The sequence below is a fragment of the Gobio gobio genome (genome assembly GCF_949357685.1).
Source record: "Gobio gobio genome assembly, chromosome: 5".
In the NCBI taxonomy this organism is placed as follows: Eukaryota; Metazoa; Chordata; class Actinopteri; order Cypriniformes; family Gobionidae; genus Gobio; species Gobio gobio.
The window spans coordinates 5,056,175-5,076,759 of NC_137101.1; the positions used below are offsets into that span (position 1 = coordinate 5,056,175).

The following is a 20,585-nucleotide window of genomic DNA, read 5'->3' on the forward strand; positions in this document are numbered from 1 at the left end:
CAAGTGTTCAGTGCGGCGCGGCCATCAAAACTGAGCATTTCTTCAGAGAGCCTCAAAACCATGTCAGAAAATAGCCTATTACTTATTCATTATGATGTTTTTGAATATAAAAACCACACAAAATAGAGTCGGTGGGCGGGGCTTAACATAAGGACAGAGTTGTGGCGGTTCCACGTGCTACTCGTAAACAAAGAAGCTGGCGAACAGCGGTCTTTCGAATCGGCTTTGGCCGCGACTCTGGAAGACGAAGCTTTTCTTTGAGAAAAGAACAAAGAACGGCAATGAAGTAATTCTTAAGAAAGGAAGATGTGTTCAGAGTTTTGCCGACCGGATACGGCAAAAGTTTAATCTAATAACTAGCTCCGCTTCACCTTCTTCGTTGCTCTGGTTGGTTGGAGCGCTATCCTATTGCGTGCAGAGACAACCGTTTATCCCGCCCCTCGGATTGAGCCCTGCCAATGGTGAGTTCCCAGACTCAACATCTTGATGTGGCTCTGGCTTGTCAGACTAGCAGAGCAGCGCAAGATGAGCAATTTAGGTTAAAAAGTATATATAAAGTATATATAGGTTTTTTTTCTTGAAAATGGCAGATGGTTTGACTAGATAAGACCCTGTTCCTCCTCTGGGATCGTGCAGAGCCTCTAAAGCCCAGAGGTGGACAAAGTACACAACTCTAGTACTTGAGTTAAAGTAAAAGTACTACTAGTCAAATATTACTCCGTTACAAGTGAAAGTTCCTAAAACAGATTTTTACTCAAGTAAAAGTACAGAAGTATTTGTTTTTAAAAGTATTTAAGTATCAAAAGTAAATTTCATTTTTTATGTCAATGCATTATTTTATTATTGTTGCATTGTATAAATACACATTATGGCACCATGGTGGTTTAAGCCAGTCAGTGATGCTCCATCCGACATGCTAGCATACGACTACCTTAAACTCATTTAAATACTTAAACTCTTTACAAAGCTGCTGTCACTTTAAGGCCAAATGCACGGATCCAATACACTGATACACATCCGATATTCCCCCAACTGTTTACTCTTCTCTTTCTCCCAGACGTTTACATTTTTGAACATATTATGAGACATGCATCTAGTGTATGCCAACTAAACTAATCTTTAATCTTTTGAGAAAACTGAAACATACTTTTTAAGTATGGCCATGGGTGCACACACTGCGCAGAGGAACCGTCTTCTTCCATTTTGCTATAAACTGATCAGTGTTCAAAAAATGTTGGGAAACTTCACATGACGCTATACAAGAGTGATTACTGATAGACTGTCTGCAATAAAAAACAACAAAAAAAACTTTTAAAGAAGAATAAAATTATCGACTGAATTTCAAAGCTGCGACAGAAACGACTTTCGACTTTGAGGACCTTGATAGAAATGTAGTGGAGTAAAAAGTACAATATTTCTCTTTCAAATGTAGTGAAGTTAAAGTCAAAGTTTCCCGAAAAAATAATACTCAAGTAAAATACAGATGCGAGTAAAGTGTACTTAAGTACAGTACTCAAGTAAATGTACTTCGTTACTGTCCACCTCTGCTGAAGCCCTTCCTCTGAAACTGCATTGATTTGGACCTTCAAAGTCCATTATACACTCAAAAAAAAAAAGGTTCTATATGGCACCAAAAATGGTTCTTGTCTCGTAATCATAGGGGAACCTTTTTTAGTGCTATATAGCACCAATTTTGGTGCTTCAGTGGTTCTTCAGCAGTTCTTCAGAGGTTCTACACCAGTTCTTTGACTACACTCTAAAAAAAAAAGGCTCGTAATCATAGGGGAACCTTTTTTAGTGCTATATAGCACCAATTTTGGTGCTTCAGTGGTTCTTCAGCGGTTCTTCAGAGGTGCTATATAGCACCTTAGTCAAAGAACCGGTGAAGAACCTCTGAAGAACCGCTGAAGAACCTCTGAAGAACCGCTGAAGAACCACTGAAGAACCAAAATTGGTGCTATATAGCACTAAAAAAGGTTCCCCTATGATTACGAGCCAAGAACCATTTTTGGTGCAATATAGAACCTTTTTTTTTTTAGAGTGTAGGGTGCTATATAGCACCTCTGAAGAACCACTGAAGCACCAAAATTGGTGCTGTATAGCACTAAAAAAGGTTCCCCTATGATTACAAGCCAAGAATCATTTTTGGTGCCATATAGCACCAATTTTGGTGCTTCAGTGGTTCTTCAGAGGTGCTTTATAGCACCTTAGTCAAAGAACCGGTGAAGAACCGCTGAAGAACCACTGAAGCACCAAAATTGGTGCTATATAGCACTAAAAAAGGTTCCCCTATGATTACGAGCCAAGAACCATTTTTGGTGCCATATAGAACCTTTTTTTTTTAGAGTGTATGGAAAAAATTCCGGGAATGTTTTCCTCAAAAAACGTAATTTCTTTTCGACTGAAGAAAAAAGACACGAACATCTTGGATGAGATGGGGGCGAGTAAAATATCAGGAAATTTTCATTTCAAAGTCAACTAATCCTTTAATATTCATGTCACAATGTGTGTTTATTGGACGAACTAACACAAAGGCCTCATTCACGCTATCGTATTTTGACGGCGAAGAGTCCGGGAAGCGCCTCAGCTGGTGTGGCGTAAAGGGTTCTTCCTTTTTCATGCCCCGCTGCACCTGTAATGCCCGTGGACGGAGCTTTAGCATGCGTGTTCCTCCGAGGAGCCGAGTGTAGAAACACGTGCCTGCGCATGAATCAAAGCCCTCGCTCTCTCTAAAGCACATTCGCGTCCCATCGGACGGCGTGTTTCGAATGCGTATGCACGTAGAATAACATGACTCAGCATCTCTCTGTGCTGTGCTAAAGAGTCGTCTGGTGTTTAAGCCCTAGTTCACTGTGATCAATGAGACGCTATTAGAGGACTTTCCCTCCCGGCTGTCCTGGATGTGTTGTACCGCTGTTCACAACGACCAGGACGGATCGATACTGTTTCCACCAGCAACCCTCATTTTGTTCCCTGGATCTGTTGTTGATATCACCTATGCACACACACATAAGCACACAGACACAATCACACTAATCCGAGGACATTAGCCGTGGAGAGAGTCCATTTCAGTCGGGTAATGGGCAGATTTCGCTATCACAGGATGTCGTAAAGGTTGCGCTGAAGAGCAAGATAATGTGTGCTTTTTAAGGCCGGGCTCTCTGGGTTCTGTCAGCCGCTCTCAAAGCGAAAGTGCTCGAGCAACTTTCCCATAAACACCTCTCTTGTTTTAGTCCCTGATAAAACACAAACACACACACACACACACATGTGCCAGAGTTTGTCTTTATGGCCCATTGTTTGCACAGAGCATCTTCTTGGAGAAGACTTGTTTGACAAGCTCGTCTCTTGATGCTCCTCGCAGCGGAGGCTGTTTTGATAACGGATTGAGACGGGAGGAGTGGGAGAGGAAAAAATGTAATGAAAGGAAGGAGCTGGAAGACTCCCACGCAAGGAGCGCTGTCGTCTCAGTCCACTTAACCTCGCTTTCCGTGCGTTCTATATTTAATCGCCCTTTTTACACTTCCCGGCACAGTCCGCGTGTGATCCTAGTGGAAGACCGGAGTAACGCAGAGAGAGGAGAGGAAGTGTTTCTGTCTCAAAATCTGGCACAGGTCGCATTTCACCCCACCATAAAATACTGAAATATGAGAAAACAGAGCCTACATTTTCTGTTTTTTGTTGTCATGAAAATATTTTACTCGTAAATTTTACTTGTAAATATGACTGTAGTGCAGTACGGTGTGTGTTTATTTCTAAATTATTTGATATAAATATTGTTTTTTTTATTGTAAATATGTATTATATGTACTGTATATGATATTTATATATTATTGTATTAATATTTAAAAAAAATCACATTTATATATACTGTGTATATAATTACATGTAAATATTTTATGACTATATATTAATATATTACTAGTCATATTATCATGAAAATGTAAGCACATTTACGCATATTTATTTCAAATTTTGTTATATACATGTATTATATAATTGAAATATTTACAGAATATAATCATGATTATATAATTATATGTTAATATAATATGTTAGTGTATATATAATATATGTGTGTATATATATATATATTATTGAATTAATATTAAATATAATGTATTTTATTTTTATTTCAAATATATATAAAATTATATGTATTAAATATTGTATGACTATACAGTATATTCATTATATGATTAATTTTATTTATCTAATATTATTATGTACATGTATTATAAATAATTTAAATATTTACAGTATACAAACATGATTATTATACATAAATACATAAATATATATATATATATATATATATATATATATATATATATATATATATATATATATATATATATATATATATATATATATATATATATATATATATATATAATTAGATATATAATTAGATGTAAAAATGTCATGACTATACAGTATATTAAGATGATTAGTCATATTATCATGAAAATGTAAGCACATTTATGCATATTATTATTTATAATTTCTGTTATTATATGCATGTATTATATAATTTAAACATAGTTCTGATTGTATATTATAAGTTAATTTCTCTCTCTCTCTCTCTCTCTCTCTCTCTCTCTCTCTATATATATATATGTATGTGTATATGTGTGTGTATATATATATATATATATATATATATATATATATATATATATATAAAACCATATTAGTCAAATGTATTTAGAAAAATCTTGATTTGGCAGTAGAATACGACTTCGACATTCACCAACACACAAACAGCAACCGAATCTGAGAAAGGTCTGCTTTTTCCCTCAAAGGGTCTCTTTCATGCCCCCTGCTGTGGGTCGAGAGGTCGTGACCCTGCGCTGCAGGAGGGGAGAGGAGAGATCGTGAGGTCACAGCGCTCTTCTTCTCATCGACATGCAGCAATCATTAATAGTTCACCACACTCATAATTCTTGACCTGTGCCAGCTCTTCACGCCTGATAAAGCCATGAGCCATCCTGTTTCCGACAGTTAAAGCTCAACCCAGCAGCCATTCTTTCCCCAAATATGCACATTGGCGGACAGTTTCTGTCGTTTTACAACCCAAACGTTTTGCAGAAGCTCTCGTTCCAAGTCCCATCTGCTTCTCTCAGTCTAACAGTGGCTAACTCTGAGATATGTAGCGTCACGTTGAGCACACATCCTCCACATGTTCTGCTTGTAGCCTGAGTGATGGATGTCAGAGGAGTCCCAGGATGCTCCGCCTGTCCCACGAACTCTCCGTGTGTTTGAATTTGTCAGTCCAGCCGTGCTCTGGCTTCGCCCCGAGCGCAGTGGCTAATGACCGCTCCTCACTCCAGGCCGCTTCAGTCAGAGGGAGCGGGAGCTACAGCGCTGCCATATGAACGTACAATCTCTGTGATGCTACCTTTTCTGTTGCTGCTCTTTTTTTATTGCCTGCCTCAAATGCAAAATGCTACATTTCCAGAAATGTTAATATTCTGTTCAGTCAGTGTTTTCAAAACCCGTGCATTTGCATAATGCATCATCTGCCTATTGCACAAACACATAGTTAATATGTATTATATCCAATTTTTATATATATTTTATATATATTCACGATCAGGCATAACATTATGACCACCTTCCTAATAGTGTTGATCCCTCTTTTGCTGCCAAAACAGCCCTTACCCGTCGAGGCATGGACTCCACTAGACCCCTGAAGGTGTGCTGTGGTATCTGGCACCAAGATGTTAGCAGCAGATCCTTTAAGTCCTGTAAGTTGCGAGGCGAGGCCTCCATGGTTCAGACTTGTTTGTTCGGCACATCCCACAGATGCTCATTGGATTGAGATCTGGGGAATTTGGAGGCCAAGTCAACACCTCAAACTCGCTCCTCAAACCATTCCTGAAGCATTTTTGCTTTGTGGCGGCGCATTATCTGCTGAAAGAGCCACAGCCACCAGGGAATACCGTTTCCATGAAAGGCTGTACATGGTCAGCAACAATGCTTAGATAGGTGGGACGTGTCAAAGTAACATCCACATGGATTGCAAGGTTTCCCAGCAGAACATTGCCCAAAGCATCACACTGTTCCAGTAGCTCGTCTGTTTGACCGGACCACTGCAGACCGGGAACATCCCACAAGAGCTGCAGTTTTGGAGATGCTCTGACCCAGTCGTCTAGCCGTCACAATTTGGCCCTTGTCAAACTCGCTCAAATCCTTACGCTTGCCCATTTTTCCTGCTTCTAACACATCAACTCTGAGGACAAAATGTTCACTTGCTCCCTAATATATCCCACCCACTAACAGCTGATGAAGAGATCATCAGTGTTATTCACTTCACCTGTCAGTGGTTATAATGTTATGCCTGATTGGTGTGTGTATATATATTAGATATAAATATTGTATGACTACATATTATTATATGATTTGTCATATTATCATGAAAATGTAAGCACATTTACGGATATTATTCTACATTACAGTCTGTGTGATGCTACTTTTTGAAAGGAACATTTCATTTTTAAAAGCACACTAATTCAAATGCAATCGGCTTGTTTGTCGCTGCTCTTTTTATTGAGAATAAAGCAAATGCTAAATTTCCTAAGCTCTCCAGAAATGTTAAAGGTCCCGTTTTTCGTGTTTTTTTGAAGCTTTGATTGTGTTTACAGTGTGCAATATAACATGTGTTCATGTTTCATGTGTAAAAAAACACAGTTTTTTTCACACAATTTACTTATCTGTATACTGCTGTTTTCACTGTCCTCAAAACGGCCTGAGAATTTCCTCGTTCTATGAAGTCCCTCCTTCAGAAATACGTAACGAGTTCTGATTGTGCCAGCGGTTCCCGTGTTGTGATTGGACAGCAGCTTAGCTCACGTTGCCCGGAAAGGTCCCGCCTCTTACCATAGCGGGGAGATGAACGCGCTCAAACTACAGCCCCTGAAGGCCAAACAAAGGTGATTTGACTCCGGGATGAAAATAACAGCGTCTGAACGACATGGCGACAAACGCAACCGAACTGAACCGAACGCAACACTTGCTCTTCTCCACGAGGGAGCAACAAGACCACGCCCCCTTTTTCGCGTATTCTTGTGGGCGGAGGTTAGTCGACAAACTGTTCTACTGACGTAATTAAAGCAGGATGTACATGGATGTAGTCCCAACCGGCCGTTCGCTGTAGGCTTTGAAAGGGAACTTCTGTCAAATAAAATATCTCGCTTGGCATTGAACTTTGAGCTTTATAATTTTACAGGTATTATTTATGCTCTAACAGCAACATTACACACTAACTAAAGTTTGAAAAATGGGATCACGAAGAACAGGACCTTTAATATCCTGTTCAATCTGTGTGTTTTCAGACCCATGCATTTGCATAATGCATCATCTGTCTATTGCACAAACACATGCATTTTTTTGGCATTGGTGTATGCAGAAAGCTGCAGTACTGTCATTACGGTTGCTCTAATTATGAGCATAATCATAATACCATAATCACGAAATTCTGTTTACAGGAGCTTGTACTTAATCACAATACTGCCTTAATCGCATTATGAATGCAGCTGTTGTGTCTGTCTGCCAGTGCAATGCTTTTTTAATGCTGTTATGTGTTTGTATAGAATGATAAACATAACTCGATTTCCTGGTCTTTAGTTATGGTTGCTGTGCATGAGTTGTGCATGTTGTATGCCAATCTGAACACGCTGTATCAAATTTGGCCACGATCAGACTGCAGTCAGAACAGTATCTGTGTCATTTTGCCAGAGCTACAAGCTCAATATGGCCACATGAGTTTAAGATTCAAACCTGGATGAAAGATTGGAAAAGTTTCTTTGATGTTGCAACAGAAATGCTCCTTTTTTGCTGTGTGCCCAGGTTTGAATTATTAGTATTATCTATCCCTCGTGATCTGTTTTAAGGCAGCTCTGATGTTTCTTTTATGTAATCCGACTGAGGGATTTTGCATTATTCACCAAGGGTAGTTTCCTGTGACCTCACTGTGAGGAGCGTGTTCCCGAGAAAATCCGATACAGTAAGATGAGTCCGAGCACTTAAAACGTGTGTGTGTGTGTGTGTGTGTTTGTGTGTTTTATACAAAGTACAAACCGACCCGCTGACGCAAACTGGTTGCCATGGCAACGGCTGGTCCGTCAGTCCCTCATTGGCACATGGGCTGCTGAATGAGTTTTTGATGGAGGGAAAAAACGTAAACAAACACACACGCGTCAGTGTCATTCATCTCGGTTTCCTGTAAGTGCGTTTCATACACAAAGTTTATGAGATTTCACAGATGATGCTGATGTTGACAGAGCAGATTATCTCCATTCAGACGGTTTTCGTTTATTCTTAACATAAAAGTTTCACAAATTTATTATGAAAAAAAAGATAAGTCAATACTAGCTTGCTAAGATGCTTGCAAATGTTCATACACTGAATTTTTTTATTATTTGTTATTATTATACTTAATCAGTATTTTCTCTTGTTATATATAAAATATTATTTGAATTGTGTTAGATTTATATAGGAAAAAAATACCAATGTTGCGGATGGATGGATGGATGGATATTTATTCTGACGTGGATAAATGGATGGATGGATGGATGGATTTATATTTATTCTGACATATGGATGGATGGATGGATGGATATTTATTCTGACATATGGATGGATGGATGGATGGATATTTATTCTGATGTGGATAAATGGATGGATGGATGGATGGATGGATGGATGGATATTTATTCTGACATATGGATGGATGGATGGATATTTATTCTGACGTGGATAAATGGATGGATGGATGGATGGATGGATGGATGGATGGATGGATATTTGTTCGGATGGATGGATGGATGGATGGATATTTGTTCTGATGGATGGATGGATGGATGGATGGATATTTATTCTGATGGATGGATGGATGATGGATGGATGGATATTTATTCTGATGTGGATAAATGAATGGATGGATATTTGTTCTGATGGATGGATGGATGGATGGATGGATGGATGGATGGATGGATATTTATTCTGATGGATGGATGGATGGATATTTATTCTGATGGATGGATGGATGGATGGATGGATGGATGGATGGATATTTATTCTGATGGATGGATGGATGGATGGATATTTATTCTGATGGATGGATGGATGGATGGATGGATGGATATTTATTCTGATGGATGGATTGATGGATATTTATTCTGATGGATGGATGGATATTCATTCTGCTATATGGATGGATGTATGGATATTTAGTCGGATGGATGGATGGATGGATGGATAGTTAGTCTGATGGATGGATGGATATTTATTCTGACGTAGATGAGAATGGGTTGATGGATGGATGGATATTTATTCAGATAGATAGATAGATAGATAGATAGATAGATAGATAGATAGATAGATAGATAGATAGATAGATAGATAGATAGATAGATAGATAGATAGATAGATAGATAGATAGATAGATAGATAGATAGATAGATAGATAGATAGATAGATAGATAGATAGATAGATAGATAGATAGATAGATAGATAGATAGATAGATAGATAGAGATGGATGGATGGATAGATAGATCTGTGTCTGTCATTCATCAGGGAAGGAGACTTTGCTGAATACTCAGTAGACATGAATATGTAAATGTGGATGGTTGTATGATAATGTATTCGTGGTGGTGATATCACATGGTTATTTCTGAATGAGCCATTTTTGCAGCTCAGTCTCAGTAAATGGAAGTGTGTGTGTTTACATGGCAACTTTGCTCACGATTGGACGAAATGCAGACGGATTGAGCGAGGCTCCCAAATGTGTTGTGTTTCGTGTCCAGCTACTCCGGCCAAAGCAAATGAAACCCAAACTCTTAAAATAAATATCATTATAAATTTTGCAATTGCGTTTGAGGACTTTAGGGGTGGAGAAGTGACACACTGGAGCTCTAAAGGGCAGCGAGGGCTTACTGGGACTCTCAAATCGGGCACTTTCTGTTAGCATCTCAACATACGCTACAGCAGATGCTGCCTGTCGTGGAGATGCTCTGGGTTTTGAAGATATCTCTCTCTCTCTCTCTCTCTCTCTCTCTCTCTCTCTCTCTCTCTCTCTCTCTCTCTCTCTCTCTCTCTCTCTCTCTCTCTCTCTCTCTCTCTCTCTCTCTCTCTCTCTCTCTCTCTCTCTCTCTCTCTCTCTCTCTCTTTCTCGAACAATGAATGTCCACGGCCCAATATGAGCAGCCCTCCGGCCTAATGCAAGTCAGTTCTCCTTCCTCCATTAGTTATTCTCTGTATGTGTCATTCCTTCATCTGCTTTTCATGTCTGTCTCTCTCTCTCTCTCTCTCTCTGTCTTTGTGTGTGTGTGTGTGTGTGTGTGTGTGTGTGTGTGTGTGTGTGTGTGTGTGTGTGTGTGTGTGTGTGTGTGTGTGTGTGTGTGTGTGTGTGTGTGATTAAACTTCATGCTCTTCTCTTGTCCTCGTTCTGTCTTTCGTCTAGTTTCTCCTGTACTTCTCATGACAGAATAAAATGGAAACAAACACATGCGTCACTTCTTGGTTAACCCAGCTGTTTCCTATACGCTTGTTTCATGCGCGTCTAATAATATGAGGTTTGTGAGATTTCACAGATGATGCTGATGAAGACTGACTAAAGCTTCAAGGGGTTTTTTTACATCTTCAACTCTCTTTAGTGTGTAATGTTGAGCAGGAAAAAGCTATGCATAGTTCTTCTCTATATCTATATCTCTTCCTGAAACGCCTCCATTGCAGTCTTGAGTTTCCTTCCTCACAATATTCCTCATTTAAATAATTAATATGCAGAATAAAGGGGCGGGGCCTGGTTGAGTTCGTTAGTAGTGTGTTGAAACTGATGGTTATGGTAAGGGGCGGGACATTTCCCAAACATGTGGAAGCGCTTGACCAATCACAACACACTGCTCCAGCTGACCAATCAGAGCACATTGTGCGTTTCAGAAGCCGGGGCCGCAAAAATGGAGAATATGAGGAAAATAATCAACACTCAAGAGCAAAACCTGTTCTAGTAGAGCTGAAAAACAGGCATAATAGGTCCCCTTTAAATATTTTAAATCATTATTAAAATAATATTTCCACAAATTATTTATTTGTAAAAAATAGTTGTACATCTTGTTAGTGGTGTTTGCTATGGAAGCCCGTTTCCACCACTAAATAAAAAAATAAAAAGAGTAATTGCGACTTATCTCAGAATTCTGACTTTTTTTCTCACAATTGCGAGTTATAAAGTCCGAATTCTGAGATAAAAAGTCGCAATTGCGAGTTATAAAGTCAGAATTCTGAGATATAAACTCGCAATTGCAAGTTATAAAGTCAGAATTCTGAGATAAAAAGTCGCAATTGCGAGTTATAAAGTCAGAATTCTGAGATAAAAAGTCGCAATTGCGAGTTATAAAGTCCGAATTCTGAGATAAAAAGTCGCAATTGCGAGTTATAAAGTCAGAATTCTGAGATATAAACTCGCAATTGCAAGTTATAAAGTCAGAATTCTGAGATAAAAAGTCGCAATTGCGAGTTATAAAGTCCGAATTCTGAGATAAAAAGTCGCAATTGCGAGTTATAAAGTCCGAATTCTGAGATAAAAAGTCGCAATTGCGAGTTATAAAGTCAGAATTCTGAGATAAAAAGTCGCAATTGCGAGTTATAAAGTCCGAATTCTGAGATAAAAAGTCGCAATTGCGAGTTATAAAGTCAGAATTCTGAGATAAAAAGTCGCAATTGCGAGTTATAAAGTCAGAATTCTGAGATAAAAAGTCGCAATTGCGAGTTATAAAGTCAGAATTCTGAGATATAAACTCGCAATTGCGAGTTATAAAGTCAGAATTCTGAGATAAAAAGTCGCAATTGCGAGTTATAAAGTCCGAATTCTGAGATAAAAAGTCGCAATTGCGAGTTATAAAGTCCGAATTCTGAGATAAAAAGTCGCAATTGCGAGTTATAAAGTCAGAATTCTGAGATAAAAAGTCGCAATTGCGAGTTATAAAGTCAGAATTCTGAGATAAAAAGTCGCAATTGCGAGTTATAAAGTCAGAATTCTGAGATATAAACTCGCAATTGCGAGTTATAAAGTCAGAATTCTGAGATAAAAAGTCGCAATTGCGAGTTATAAAGTCAGAATTCTGAGATAAAAAGTCGCAATTGCGAGTTATAAAGTCAGAATTCTGAGATAAAAAGTCGCAATTGCGAGTTATAAAGTCAGAATTCTGAGATAAAAAGTCGCAATTGCGAGTTATAAAGTCATTGATCAAAACCGAGCACATGGAGGTCAATAAAATTCATTCTCAAACTAAATCTTGCATTACAGCATTATCTGATCCGTTATTAATGAAATATGATCCCAGAACAGCGCCACCCTCAGTTGACTGTATGTAGCGACAGATCATACTGGACGTGTCATTATTGAACACACTCGTTCTCTAATGACATCGTGAATTACAGCACATTCTGAGGGTGGTGGAGTTCTGGGGAACATATTTCCATAATAACACATCAGAAAATGTTCAATGAACGTTGCCACCTCACATCCGTTCTGTTGTTTCTGCGCCAAAGCTTGCGCTTAAAATCCCCTCAAGAGCGCGTTTGCTCAGAGATATTAATGCCGTTCAGATAATAAGACAATCATTCCATCATTAGCAGCTAAAACTACAGCTAAAATACTCATTAATGTGTTCACAACTCATGTGTCGGGTCACGGCAGATCAATGACTTCATAACTCGCAATTGCGACTTTTTATCTCAGAATTCTGACTTTATAACTCGCAATTGTGACTTTTTATCAGAATTCTGACTTTATAACTTGCAATTGCGACTTTTTATCAGAATTCTGACTTTATAACTCGCAATTGCAAGTTTATATCTCAGAATTCTGACTTTATAACTCGCAATTGTGACTTTTTATCAGAATTCTGACTTTATAACTCACAATTGCGACTTTTTATCTCAGAATTCTGACTTTATAACTTGCAATTGCGACTTTTTATCTCAGAATTCTGACTTTATAACTCGCAATTGTGACTTTTTATCAGAATTTGGACTTTATAACTCGCAATTGTGACTTTTTATCAGAATTCTGACTTTATAACTTGCAATTGCGACTTTTTATCAGAATTCTGACTTTGTAACTCGCAATTGTGACTTTTTATCAGAATTCTGACTTTACAACTCACAATTGCAAGTTTATATCTCAGAATTCTGACTTTATAACTCGCAATTGCGACTTTTTATCTCAGAATTCTGACTTTATAACTTGCAATTGCGACTTTTTATCTCAGAATTCTAACTTTATAACTCGCAATTGTGACTTTTTATCAGAATTTGGACTTTATAACTCGCAATTGTGACTTTTTATCAGAATTCTGACTTTATAACTTGCAATTGCGACTTTTTATCAGAATTCTGACTTTGTAACTCGCAATTGTGACTTTTTATCAGAATTCTGACTTTACAACTCACAATTGCAAGTTTATATCTCAGAATTCTGACTTTATAACTCGCAATTGCGACCTTTTTATCTCAGAATTCTGACTTTGTAACTCGCAATTGTGACTTTTTATCAGAATTCTGACTTTATAACTCGCAATTGTGACTTTTTATCAGAATTCTGACTTTATAACTCGCAATTGTGACTTTTTATCAGAATTCTGACTTTAACTCGCAATTGTGACTTTTTATCAGAATTCTGACTTTATAACTCGCAATTACGATTTTTATCTCAGAATTCTGACTTTACAACTTGCAATTGCGACTTTTTATCTCAGAATTCGGACTTTATAACTCGCAATTGTGACTTTTTATCTCAGAATTCTGACTTTATATCACGCAATTGCAAGTTTATATCTCAGAATTCTGACTTTATAACTCGCAATTCTGAGATAAAAGTCGCAATTACTCTTTTTTTTTTTTTTGTGGCGGAAACGGGCTTCCATAATTTGCTAAGATGCATGCAATTGTACATACAGTGAAAATATTTAAATAATTTAAATATGAATATTAAATAAGATTTATTAATCTTAGTTCATGTTAATCTCAACATTACTACTGCACTGTAAAAAATGCTGCATGTTTGGGTCAAATATGGCCAAACCCAACCGTTTTTTAAATCATTTTAAAAAACATTTTTAAAACCAGCGGATGGGTTTGTCCCTATTTGACCCAAACATGGGTTGAAACAACCCAGCATTTTTTAGAGTGTACATTTTTGAGAATTTAAGAACGCACTATAAACTAATATGAACATTTTTATTAACCAACATTACCAAAGGTTAATAAATGCTGCATGATCATATCGCTCATTGTTAGTCTGTCAGTGCATTGTTAATAAATGAGAAGTCAATAATAGTCGTACATCTTGTTAGTGGTGTTTGCAATTGTGCGTACAGTGAACATATTGAAATATTAAATAATATTTAAATAATAATCAGTGTGTGTGTGTGTGATTGAAATGCTCTTCATGCTCTTCTTATGTCCTCTTTCTGTCTTTCGCCTGGTTTCTCCTGTACTTCTCATGACCTCCTTCTCTCTTGCCCTCAAAATCTCTCTCTTTCTCTCTGTCTCTCGTTCCCCCGTGTGTAGCAGTGCGGCGTCACTCTCTGCGTGCGTCAGTGTGCCATTACGTCAGCCCTGCATCGCGTCACCGCCGAGGTGCAGATGAGCTAACGTTGCTTTTTCTCTCTCCCCCCTTTGTCTCTTTCTCTCCCGCTACCTGTGCATTTAACTCTATCTCTCCCTTACGCCAACTTACCATCTCTCTCTCTCTCTCTCCTCTCGTCCAGTCTTCGGGCACCAGCGTGACGGTGGACATAGCGGTGATGGGCGAGGCCCATGGACTGATCTCAGATTTGCTGGCTGACACCTCCCTCCCTCCCAACACCTGCAGCACCCTGCGGGCCGTCAGCAACCTGCTCAGCACCCAGCTCACCTTCCAGCCGCTGCACCACCGGCCGCGCCTGAGCCCCCTGCTGGCCTTCAGCGACGGACACACCTGCTCCGACTCGGAGGAGGTGCCGGAGAAAGGAGAGAAGCTGGCCATCCCAAAGGTAAGGCCACACCCTCTCAGGTACCAGGGGTTGACCCTTCTCTAAGCCCCGCCTTAAAATACAACCAACCAATCTGACCTTTGCAGCTGTTGCGGCCCCGCCCACTTATTTCAATTTCCATTCCTTTTTTGGTACCACTTATTAATCTGTTAGTTCCTGTTATTCTCATCATGTACTACTACATATTTAAGATTTTAAGAAGAAAGCTGTATCTGTGAAAGCTGCAGTCCGTAACTTTTTTGGTTAAAAATGATCCAAAATCAATAACTAATAATCTCCTTACCTTAGCCCGATTCACAAAGGTTAGTTTGTAATAATGTGCTACATGGGCGTCGGAAGCAAAAAAAATGTGGGTGGGTCCTCCGAATTTTTTTACTGGAGTAGATGCCAATTACATCAAGTACAAATATACCGCTTTACTTGCTAAACGTATAGGTCGGAAAGACAACATTACGGAAATCGCCTTAGCATTGAGAGCGGCAGTTGTGTAGGGGTAAGATGCACGGCATATAGTTTTGACACAAATTGACCCGCGGTTCGAGTCCGGCTTCCGCCGAACTCAATCTTCTCCATTTTCCCATCACATATCAAATCGGAAAGGCATTTCTTTTCAATAAAAATTAAGAAAATATTAGAAAAGTGGAAAAAAAGCGTCTAATATGTGGTTAATAATAAGTGTTTATCGGTTAGGGGTAGGTAACAGACATGTGCTGAATGTTAGAGACGATAAAAGTGAGTGGGTCCAATATCATTGATCGTAAAAAGTGGGTGGGTCTTGTCCCACCCACATACAATGGTTCAGACGCCCATGATGTGTTATAATTTGAGTGGTACTGGTAGCTTTCCGTGGGAAATTGGAGCGTCTTTGTGTCATTACGTCTCGTCTGTATACATAAAGGAGTCCGGCTCGCATGCGAGGATGCTGCAGGTGGTGGATCATTTATAGCCTTTTCTCACACTTAACTTATCACACAGTGTTGCCAAGTCCGCGGTTTTCCCGCGGGCTATTTTTCCATGTCCGCGGGTTGAAGCGACCCCAATTATGTGATATTTAGACCCAGGAATGCGAATACCCTTCCAAAAAAAAAACAGTTTACCCCCCAAACGCCATTTTTTCTATTGGAAAGCTATTGGGCTTGTTTTGAGTAGCAATTGGGTGGGTTTTGTTGTGAAAACTTGGCAACCCTGTCTGCACGCGCACTAGAAGAAGTAAAAGAAAAAGAAAAAGATGAGTGTAAACGATCTTTGCCGGTGTTGTAAAAAAGAATTTAAGGATACACAGAGTACTTACCAACACCATCATTTCTGAGAGAAATAGTAAAGGTGAACGCATATACGAACAAGTTCTCCGTTTAGGATTAGAACAAATTCAACCCAAGCGCTTTTGATGACGTGGATGATTACGTTACTGTTGATCATCTGTCCATCATCGTATAAAGCCCGCCCTGACAATCTGATTGGTCCGAACAGCTTCTGTTTCGGGCATAGTTGCTCCACAACGGATCAAGTCCAGACCGAACTGCCCGACCTCAAATGTTGTGGACGGGGCTAAGTTCGGCTGACATCCAGGCTATGATAATGCATTAATCAATGTGGCCCCACTTTATATTAGGTGGCCTTAAGTACTATGTACTTACATCAAAAAATAAGTACATATGTATTATTTCGTACTGTGTTCATATTGTATTGCAAAACACTTTTGCTGGTATTAAGGTGGGATACGGGTAGGGTTAGGGACAGGTGTGGTGGTATGAGTAAGTTTTAGGGTTGGGTTAGGTTAAAAGGAAGTGTCAACTGTGTAATTATAAATGTAACTACAGAAATTAATTACAGATGTAATTACATGCAGGTATTTTTTAAAATGTAAGTACAATGTTAAAACATGAATGTACACAATAAGTGCAATGTATCAAATTATTAATTAAAATGTTAGTACTTAGTAGTTAAGGCCACCTAATATAAAGTGGGTCCATATATTTAAATATATTAAAGCATCTTTGGAGTTTCCATGGTTTCTACTAAATAAAACCGGAGGGTAACGCAGGTGTGATGTCATTGATAGGCGACACACAGTCCGTGTCCTGGTTAAAATTGCTTATTTCTCTGGATTTAAACATTTTCGGAAATATTTGGGACAATGTACACAAGTCAACAAAATATATAACATTGTTCTAGTGGTTTTGGGGTATTTTACTTACATATTGTGCCTTTAATAGTAAAATTCCATTCAATTCCATTTAATAATCCTTACACAATTATTCAATTAAAATGTGTAAGGATTATTAAGTTCAATTTGATATAATTTGACTATTATTTTTAAATGCGTAAAAACACAATTTTGAGTGTATATTTGCTCAATGTCAATTAAAGGGTCACTTCAGTGATTTAGCATTAGGCTTTGTATCAGTAGAAACCCCATAGTATATTCAAATTATGGTACTTTCCCCCCTCATATCCCCCTGAGACGAGAGAATTATGCATTTTATTTCTGGGAAAAAATCCTCAGATGACGCAAATATCGTCATTTTGCCTCATCTGAGGATTTTTTGGCCAGAGGCTAAAGACTACAGCCAGTAGATGGAGCTGTTCCGCATATTATCAACCCGCCCATAGGGGAGAGATCTCACACACAGAATGTAAGACACAGACGGCCGCACGGACATTCATAACGGAGCGATGCAGAGCAAAGTGAGTGTTTCAACTTTTCAATGAATTCCTGTGATAGTTTAGCTTCTATATGCGATCTGAACACGTGCCAGACTGACGCTTAATGTTACCTCAGTTCTGCTCAGCTCTTCATGGGGAAGGAAATCTGACACTGCTGCGTCTGTGACGTGACTTTCATTCGGCTCACTCACACTTTATTGAAAACACTCGTTCAGTTTTTAATTGTAGTGTTTATTCTCTAACTGAATGGAATGATTGTAATACTATGAAGATCAAAACGACGGTGTACGGCCTCGTAGGGCAGCGAAGCAAGTGCATTCTGGGAGTTGTTGTCTTTCATCCACATGAGACAAAAAGGTCTTTTCTCAGTCTAGACGGCACCAAATTCAAAAATAATTTCACATTTCTACTGCATAAATGACCCAGTTTAAATACGAAGCTTAATGCTAAATCACTACCCTTTAATTTCTGTATTGATAAGACGATGATAGCAACTAAAGTCTAAAGTTACTATGTAATCTACAAATTTCGCATATAAAATGCTTTGACACGCCACAATTAATTCCAGTCACTTTATGAACCCGTTTGACTGAAAATCATGGCACCTATGGGACGTTCTGTAAAGCTTGTCCAGCAGGGGAGCGAGGCTTAGCGAAGGGTCAATTAGGCTCCCGTTTGTGAAAGAGAATGGTTTTTCTACAGCTGTGTTTTTACATGATTTCCTACCATTGCTACAGCGTAATTCATGAATAGCTCGTGTTATCTCGGTGGAACCACTGAAGACTTTCAGACAAAAGAAAAAGACTCCATTGTGTTTAATGGTTTACTGCCATGGCACACACACACACACACACATGCTCATTCACGCCAGCATGGCAGGTCTCTAATGTAGCGGACAATGACGCACATTCTCACAGAAGCCTTTTAATGTTTCACCAGCACTGCAGTTAAAAATGCATGCCGGCACTTAAAGAGTAGGTGAGGCAAAAGTCACTATCCGCCGAGCTCTTTTCCCATGCTGCAGTGCTCAGCAAACAACATTAGGAGATGTTTATTAACGCCCATTCATTACACCTGGTCCATATGTAGGTCACACCGCACTACGCTCTGATAGTGAATTCAGAGCGCCAGCTTCGGCCTCTATTATTTTTCCACAGCATATATAATGTGATATTTTGGCAGTATGAAGGAAAACACGAGCGAGTCTGGTTCTTTAAGCCGTGTTTTATCTGTCAGTGCTGCAGCTGTGTCAACAGCAGGAATATCGGCATGAAACGCGAGGAACGATTTCGCTTCCACTGATGGTGACACGATTCATGGAAGGTCAAGGCGCGCGCGGCAGCTCCTCGGAGGAAATACTTGTGGCCTGTCTGGGTGTCCAGTTTGGCAGCGGGGCATTAGCTCTGGCCTTGACAGGAAACGAGGCTTTTTCCACATAAATCCCAAATCACTTTTCATGTATATTTGAACTGGAAAAAAGAAAAACACTTTTCCTAAGGTGTTACATTTCTGGATACTGCTGCACTGCTGATTGAACGTCCATTTCTCCGAAGCCGGTAAACACGCGACCGTGGCCTTTAACGCATTATACATGCATGAGCTCCCCATCTTAGAAAGTACTTAAGATTTAAAGGCTGATTCCTCCAGAATTTACCTACTTTAGGATTTCGTGCATACCTTTGTCCCAGACGTTTAAATGCTAATCTGTTGGAAAAGAAAGTTGTTGAACTGACCGGTTCACTGCACTCTCAGGGCCGGACTATTCCCTGCAGGTTTTGTTCGTTTTATTAGGGATTAAGCTCAGTTTTCTAATAAAAACTTTGTTTTTCAGCCTCTATAATGATATTTGATATGTTACTGTAATTTCCCTGAAATGGCTGAAATGGTTTTTTTACTAAGTAGATTGAAAATGTGTAATCTAAGAGATAAAATGAAGTATAAATCTAATCAATGCACCTTGTTTTTCACTAAAGACGAAGCATGTTTGATCATTTTGAACTGTGTACGCAAATATAACAATATATAAATTAAAAACCTGTGAAATTCTTCTAAATGAGCATTTTTATCAGGCTCCTACTGTATGTTTAGGTTCTATAGTTTATGGAAGCTTGTTTCCGCCACAAAATAAAGCATTTTAAAAGATAATTGTGACTTTACATCTCGCAGTTCTGACTTTTTTTCTTAGAATTGCGAGATATAAACTCGACATTGAGAGTTATTAAGTCAGAATTGCATGATATAAAGTCACAATTGTGAGTAATAAAGTCAGAATTGCGTGATATAAACTTACAATTGTGAGAAAAAAGTCAGAATTCTGACTTTATAACTTGCAATTCTGACTTCCTTCTCCCAATTGAGTTTTGTATCATGCAATTCTGACTTAATAACTCACAATTGTGACTTTATATCACGCAATTCTGAGAAAAAAAGTCAGAATTGAGAGATAAAAAGTCACAATTACCTTTTTTTATTCTGTGGCGGAAACAAGCTTCTAGACCTGTCGCGATTGGTCGATACAATCAACTGCATCGACGCTGATAATTAGTCGACGTCAATATTTTTAGTCGACTGGGTAAGTTGGGTACGATATGAAATTGTATTAGTACCGGTACTTTAAAAAAGACAGCACTCTAATAAGAGCAGTATTTCTTAATCTGCGTCAATGTGTGACAGCAGGAGTGAGGACGTGTGTGTGTGTGAGCTCTGCTACCACCGTTCACTAAACAATGGAAGCAGAACAGTCAAATATATACGAGCTCAGGAAAAAGAAAGCAACAGAAGTGCGGCGCGCCCGGACTTTGACCTGAAGCGCGCGCAGCTGCGCACACGCCTTTTTTTGAATGGTAAAAAATCTGTAAAAATGCACGTCCTGGCGAGTATT

At 38.8% G+C, this 20,585-nt stretch overlaps 1 protein-coding gene across 2 annotated transcripts in view; it reads left to right on the forward strand.

Moving 5' to 3' along the window:
- pde3a (phosphodiesterase 3A, cGMP-inhibited) overlaps window positions 1-20,585 on the forward strand; it is a 164,074-nt gene that overhangs the window by 95,220 nt on the left and 48,269 nt on the right. For both annotated transcript variants that reach the window (XM_079817227.1, XM_079817228.1), the window contains exon 3: window positions 14,774-15,037. In XM_079817227.1, the coding sequence (XP_079673353.1) occupies window positions 14,774-15,037 (264 nt within the window). The remainder of the gene's footprint in view (window positions 1-14,773; window positions 15,038-20,585) is intronic.